Source organism: Arachis ipaensis, chromosome B06, assembly GCF_000816755.2.
Source record: "Arachis ipaensis cultivar K30076 chromosome B06, Araip1.1, whole genome shotgun sequence".
Lineage (NCBI taxonomy): Eukaryota > Viridiplantae > Streptophyta > Magnoliopsida > Fabales > Fabaceae > Arachis > Arachis ipaensis.
The window spans coordinates 130,619,814-130,627,155 of NC_029790.2; the positions used below are offsets into that span (position 1 = coordinate 130,619,814).

The 7,342-nt window shown below is 34.8% G+C and overlaps 1 protein-coding gene across 1 annotated transcript; it reads left to right on the top strand.

Moving 5' to 3' along the window:
* Positions 4,152 to 6,938, top strand: LOC107605363 (pentatricopeptide repeat-containing protein At5g08510-like). Its single transcript, XM_016307224.2, has one exon. It carries the CDS (start codon positions 4,283 to 4,285, stop codon positions 6,809 to 6,811), a length of 2,529 nt encoding a protein of 842 aa, XP_016162710.1. The 5' UTR covers positions 4,152 to 4,282; the 3' UTR covers positions 6,812 to 6,938.

A 7,342-nucleotide genomic window follows, 5' to 3' on the forward strand; every position in this document is an offset into this window, starting at 1 on the left:
TATTATATATATATATATTGTTTATTTGGGTCATACTAAGGTTGGAAGTGAGCCGAACTGAATCGAACTAGACCAAATTTAAATTTGGCTCACGAAAATTGAGTTTGGCTCACGGTTCGACTCATTAACCATTGAGCCTATTTCTTAAACTCAAGCTCAACTCACCGAAAGCTTATAAGCTGGTTCAAACTCACGAGCTGGCTCAAATAATAGGAACATAATCTATAAATCTATATCAATAAATTATATCTTATATATTTTAAAAAATATTTAAAAGATCAATTTTATATATTGTCTATCTACCAATAAATTATATATTTTTTATTTTATATATATATTGTTTATTTGGGTCATACTAAGGTTGGAAGTGAGCCGAACTAAATCGAACTAGACCAAATTTAAATTTGGCTCACGAAAATTGAGTTTGGCTTACGGTTCGACTCATTAACCATTAAGCCTATTTCTTAAGCTCAAGCTCAACTCACCGAAAGCTCACAAGCTGGTTCAAACTCACGAGCTGGCTCAAATAATAGGATCATAATCTATAAATCTATATCAATAAATTATATCTTATATATTTTAAAAAATATTTAAAAGATCAATTTTATATATTGTCTATCTATCAATAAATTATATATTTTTTATTTATGTTCTACATCAAAATTATATATAAAAAAATATAAAATTTTAAATAATTAAGATCATTAATATATATATATATATATATATATATATAATATTAATGAGGTAAGTTTATTCAAACTCAAGTTCGGTTCATTTAATTTACAAACTCAATTCCAAGCTTAAGTTCGACTCCCAAATTTAACTTATTAAATTATTAACGAGTCAAACTTAAGTTAATTCATAAGCTAACTTGACTCACTTCTAATTCTAGGTCGTACACTCTCTTATTTTTTGTTCAGGGGTCATATACTCTTCAATGCTATATTCCTCCTACATTATGGTTTTTCCTATCCATAATACCACTTACATCAACCAAAGCCTTATTGCAACGTTTTTGGTCCCTGACCCAATCATTGCAACAGCATGCTTAGCTCCAACTATTCATTTTGAGATTCCAAAAGGAAAAAAAAAAAACACAAACGGAGCCAATCACCGTTCCAGCTTCAGCGGCTCCGCACCATTCCACAAAGACTTACAAGCTGCTTCCAGCCGCAACGCTCATGAACACTTGTCACTTCTGCCTTCTTCCTATCCAAATATCTGTAACTCACAATCTGTACACTATAATTCTCCTTTATTTAATATTAATATCTTTTAACTGTGAATTATTTTTAATTTATAAATTTAAATTATATTATTGAAAAAATTAATTACATTTATTTTAAGTATTTTAATTAATTAATTAAGTGGGACCACAACAGGGATTAAAGTTAGTTCCTCCTAATGGAGAAGAGAGAGATGCTTTGAGTTCCTATTTACTGTTTATGACGCAAAAGCTGATGTGGAGTTACTTTTTATGACAGGTAAGCCATAAACAAGAACTGGGATGAGTTCCCTACTGGAGATGGTCTAAGAATCCTACTGCTCAGGTCACTGCAACTGCTATTACTGTTGCTACTTCAGATGCAACTACTACTACTATTCATCCACTACTATTGCTACTACATCCACATCTACTGCTACTGTTACTGGTACAGTTGCTGCTACTGTTACTGTTACAAATAATGTTCCTGCAACAGATACTGATGTTTTAACTGGTCACGCTTCAGAGATCGATCTGTCACAACTAAGTTGTTCTGAACTAGAAGACTCTCAAAAGGTTTAATAATAATTCTTCATTAAACTTTTTTATTACGTCTTCACTAATAACTCTCAAAAAAGTTTAGAGTCTTTGGTAGTGGCCTATGAGTTTGGGTTTTCCTTCCTTATATGTCTTTTGTGTAGTTAACTAAAGCAAGTGCTAAACCACCTCCAACACCCTCTATAGTAGTGGATCCAATGAAAGGAGCAAATTCAGCCTCTACCTCACGCTTCACAAATTTTCTGAAATTTGTACCCACTCCTAGATTCAAGCACCCACGGAAGAAGTGGAACTTAAGACTAAGATATCAGTTTTGCGACCTAGTACTGTTCATCGTTTGTTTAAAAAACTGTGACTATGCTCACTATAAGCTACTTTAATTTGTTCATGTTGTTAAGTTTGGTCAAGTATGTCATATTACTTGCTTTTGTCAAATACTTATGGTTGCATTGTGTAAAAACTATGAATGTTCTGTGGTATTTTGATTTTGATTAAGTAATACTATGGATGGTTTGAATCAACCTTGCTATTAATTATTAACTGTATTGTCTGTTCATTTTACATGATATTACATTATATAAAAATAACATCAATAATAGAACCATGGAGTTCATAGAGCTACAACCACAATAGTTAAAATAGACCAAAACACTTTCATTCATTATATTACATTATGTTACATTGCCATGTTCTCAACTCTTTAGAAGCATCATTCATACAAAAACAACAAGTACCAAAAACCCAAAACCAAGAGCTTGAATCATGAATTTCAGATTTCTAAAGTCTGCTTCTATTTTGTTCAGCCGCCATGCAAAATTCATTTTCATTTTACCATCATCATCTCCTGGAACAACTTTTTCAGCCAGCTCCTCTTGCACACAATTTGCCCAAACGAATAAGCCACACCTTTTTTTTTACTTGTCTGCAAACAACCCTCTACACTCTACAAATTAATATGACAACCACAAAAAATTTAAATTACAAAGAAGTTACCTTCACTCACATTATAGTTAGGACAATAAAAAATGGCTTGTTAGGATGTGTCTCTGTCGTTGACCACCTAAGCACAAAGCGACAACCACAGCCGCACCACTCCGGAACCCACCTATGCCTGCTTCGTGTTGTGCTTCTTGTCCAGTTTTTCGTCAATGATAACCAGTTTGAGCTTCTTGCAATGTGACTCCCAGTTCCTATCATGGAGGACGACTATTGATGTAGACAAGAGATAAAGAACGAGACGTCGATGGAGAGAATCAGAATGAGAGGAAGCAGAAGAAGCTTTAGGGTTTATAAAGGGGACAGGGACTAAATTAGGGAATTGCAAAACACTATCCACGTTATCTATCCGTTATGTAGATCCTAGGTGGCAGTGACTGTGCCACATCAGCAAGCCAGTTGTCGACTCACGCCGAAATTTGAGTGAAGGGTTAGTATCTAGCTCGAAACGCAATCTTGAGGACCAGAGTAGTGCAATTAGAATTTTAGGGGCTAAATTGGTATACGAAATGAATCTGGGAGACCACTATAAAGATTTAATCTAAAATAAATAAATAACATTTTGAACATAAAATATTTATTAAATAATAATACATTAATAATATAAAAATGTGTAACAAATTGAACATGTTATAAGTATAATTGTAAATAAAATAATAATATTATAGCACATTGTACAGTTTGGATTGAATTGGATCGGTTATGAAAAGTAGATCCAAAATCCGATCCGATACTGCGATTTGCTAAAAATAAAATATAATCAAATCTGAATTAGTGCAGTTTTAATAAGTTTTTTATTTAGATTGGATTAGATGAGCGGTTTAATTTGGATCGATTTAGATTTGAACACCCCTAGCTAGTGGGATGAAAAAAAAATCAATAATAACAGAATTAACGAATTTTTATTCCAAGCTAAACTTTTTTTTGCCCAGCGAAATTACTTTTCGCTCCTAACGAATTTTCGATGTCTATATTTTTTTTATAGGTTTAATTACTCTGTTAGTCTCTATAGTTTCGCAAAATTTTTAATTAGGTTCCTATACTTTTTTTCCTTTTAATTGGGTCTCTATACCAATTTTTTTTTCAATTAAGTTCCTCTTAACAGTAATTGATTTAATTATATAGGAACCCAATTAAAAAAAATTAGTGTAGGAACTTAAATAAAAGAAAAAAAAATATAGGACCCAATTAAAAATAAAATTTGATGCAAGGACCCAATTAAAAAAAATATAAAAACTTAATTAAAAATTTTGCAAAACTATAAGAATCCACATCATAATTAAACCTTTTTTATATTATGCCATCTCAATACACTTTTTTTGCAAAACACTATTTTTGAATTCCTTTTCTTAATTGTCTGCAAGTACTTGAAGTTGTTTAAATTTAAAAAGGAAAAAAATTTAGACCTATTGGAATTTTGTTGTATTACTGTTCCAAAAACTTCTAAACTATGAGATGATAAAAGGGTTTGAGAATTCTTGTATCCATGCATGGATGCAGTGACCCTTCATATATGATAACATGCAAACCCTGCTTTTAGAACCCATCATTCTCACACCAACAAATCCACCAAAACATTCAACTAACAACCTAACGAAACCACTAACTAACTCATCTCTAAAACCCTCAAACCCCACTCACCACAACACACTTCTCAAAAACCCTCCCACCACCACCACCTACGCCTCCGTTCTCGATTCTTGCGCCTCCCTCACTTTTGGAAAACAGCTCCACGCTCACTCTCTCAAGTCCGGTTTCTGCGGCCATGGCTTCGTACAAACCAAGCTCCTACAAATGTACGCGCGCAACGGCTCTTTGGACGATGCATGCCAACTGTTCGACACAATGCCGCTTAGAAACTCGCACGCTTGGACCGCAATCCTGCGTGTTCACGTTGACCTGGGGCTTCTTCAGGAGGCTTATCAATTGTCAGAGGAGTTGATACGTGAACCGGCATGCACGCCACTCGATTTCTTCGTGTTCCCTGTGGTTCTGAACATTTGTTGTGGTCTTGGAGAATTGGAGCTGGGAATTCAGCTGCATGGCATGCTTGTGAAACAAGGATTTGTCGCGAATGTTTACGTTTGCAATGCGTTGATTGATATGTATGGTAAGTGTGGGAGCTTAGAAGATGCGAAGAAGGTTCTAGAAGGGATGCCCGAGAAGGATTGCGTCTCGTGGAATTCTATGATAAATGCATGTGCTGCCAATGGAATGGTAAATGAGGCATTTGATCTTTTGAAGATCATGTCAAAGAGTGGCTTAACGCCCAATCTTGTTTCTTGGAGTGCAGTAATTGGAGGATTTTCACGAAACGGTTATGATATTGAGGCAATTGAGGTACTGTCCAAGATGCTGGGAAGTGGTATGAAACCGAATGCGCAAACACTGGCTAGTGTTCTTCCGGCTTGTGCGAGGCTACAACGGATTAGATTTGGCAAGGAACTCCATGGATATATCATGAGGCATGAGATCTTCTTGAATAGTTTTGTTGTGAATGGATTAATGGACATGTATAGAAGGTGCTGCCACATGGGAAGTGCATTTAGAGTGTTTTCGAAATTTTCAGGAAAGTGTGCAGCTTCTTACAATACAATGATAGCTGGGTACTCTGAAAATGGTAAAGTCTTGAAGGCTAGGAAGTTGTTTGATCAAATGAGGGAAGAAGGTGTAGAAATGGAAAGAATTTCATGGAATTCTATGATTTCAGGGTATGTTGACAATTTTATGCTTGAAGAAGCCTTTATCTTGTTTCAAGATTCACTGAATGAAGGAATCGAACCCGATTCTTTCACTATTGGAAGTTTGATTAATGGCTGTGCTGATATGGCTTGTATAGAAACAGGGGAAGTGATACATAGCCATGCGATTGTTAGAGGTTTGCACTCCAATAGTTTTGTTGGTGGAGCTTTGGTGGAAATGTACTGTAAATGCAATGAAATTGTGGCTGCGCAAACGGCATTTTCTGAAGTGAGTGAGAGAGATTTAGCAACCTGGAACGCTTTAATCTCCGGCTATGCACGCTGTAATAGAATTAGAGTGATCGGAGAGCTTCTTCTGAGAATGAAAGACGATGGTTTCGAGCCGAATGTGTATACATGGAATGGTATTATAGCAGGTTACGTGGAAAATAAACTTTACAATTTGGCGATAAAATTGTTTATCGAAATGCAGAGTTTGAATTTAAGGCCTGACATATACACAATTGGAATAGTTCTTGCAGCATGCTCTAAATTGTCCACAATGGAAAGGGGAAAACAGGTTCATGCATATTCCATAAGAGCAGGGTATGATACTAATGTTTACATTGGAGCTGCCCTTGTAGACATGTATGCGAAATGTGGCGGATTTAGGTACTGCTATGTTGTTTACAATAGGATATCACTCCCTAATTTGGTGTCTCACAACGCCATGTTAACAGCGTATGCGATGCATGGAGACTGGGAAGAAGGAATCGCTCTGTTTCGCCAGATGTTGGCGAGAAAGGTTAGACCAGACGATGTGACTTTCCTATCAGTTCTTTCCTTATGTGTTCATGTTGGATCGGTCGAAATTGGGCATGAATGCTTTCTATTAATGGATACTTACAATGTGACTCCCACACTGAAGCACTATACTTGTATGGTTGATCTATTGAGCCGTGCTGGCAAGCTCAAGAGAGCGTACGAGCTTGTGAAGAACATGCCAATGGAAGCTGATTCAGTGACATGGAGTGCTCTACTTGGAGGTTGTTATATTCATAGTGAGGTTGAATTAGGAGAAATTGCAGCAAAGAAGCTCATAGAATTGGAGCCTCATAACACTGCAAACTATGTATTGTTAGCAAATTTATATGCTTCTGTTGGTAGGTGGCATGATCTTGCTCAAATTAGACAATTGCTGAAACAGAAGGGAATGCAGAAGAATCCAGGGTGCAGTTGGATAGAAGATGTAGACGGGGTTCATGTGTTTCTTGCTGGTGATAAAAGTCACATAAGATCATCTGAGATATATTATACTTTGGATAATTTGACTAATTTTATTAGAACAAAGCATAATCATCATTTATAACATGGTAAAATAGTTCAAAATTTGTCAGGGTAACTGTATAGAATATTCTTGCATATATATCAGAACTTATTGTTTATTCCTCAATTGATTAAGAGTGCAAAGTTGACTTATCTTTTCTTAGAACTCATTTCTAGTGCTGTGGAAAGACGCACATAGATATTTGAATCCTTTGATTGTATATGCTCTGGTTAGATGGTTTAAGACGACTTTATTAAATATCAAGTGATCATAATAAATAATGTAAAGTGGCTTGTTTGCTAGGCAAATCTTGCTCCAACGACCAACACCTTTGTTTTGTGTATTTTGATTTTCGTTTAGAAGAATAATGGAATATTGATTTTTTTTTTAAATTTATATACGTAAAAAATCCTTCAATTAATGTGCACACATGATATAAAAAGAATAAGGATTTAACTAACTTGTGTCTAAGGGTACCATTTTAAAGTATAATAATAAAAACTTTTTAATATTTTTAATGTATTCAATATTTTAAAAACGTAAAAATATTAAATAATTTTACAATAATTTTTA

Bases quoted from the DNA above. Each gene is read 5' to 3' on its own strand.
- LOC107605363 (XM_016307224.2), top strand. From the start codon at position 4,283: ATGCAAACCCTGCTTTTAGAACCCATCATTCTCACACCAACAAATCCA.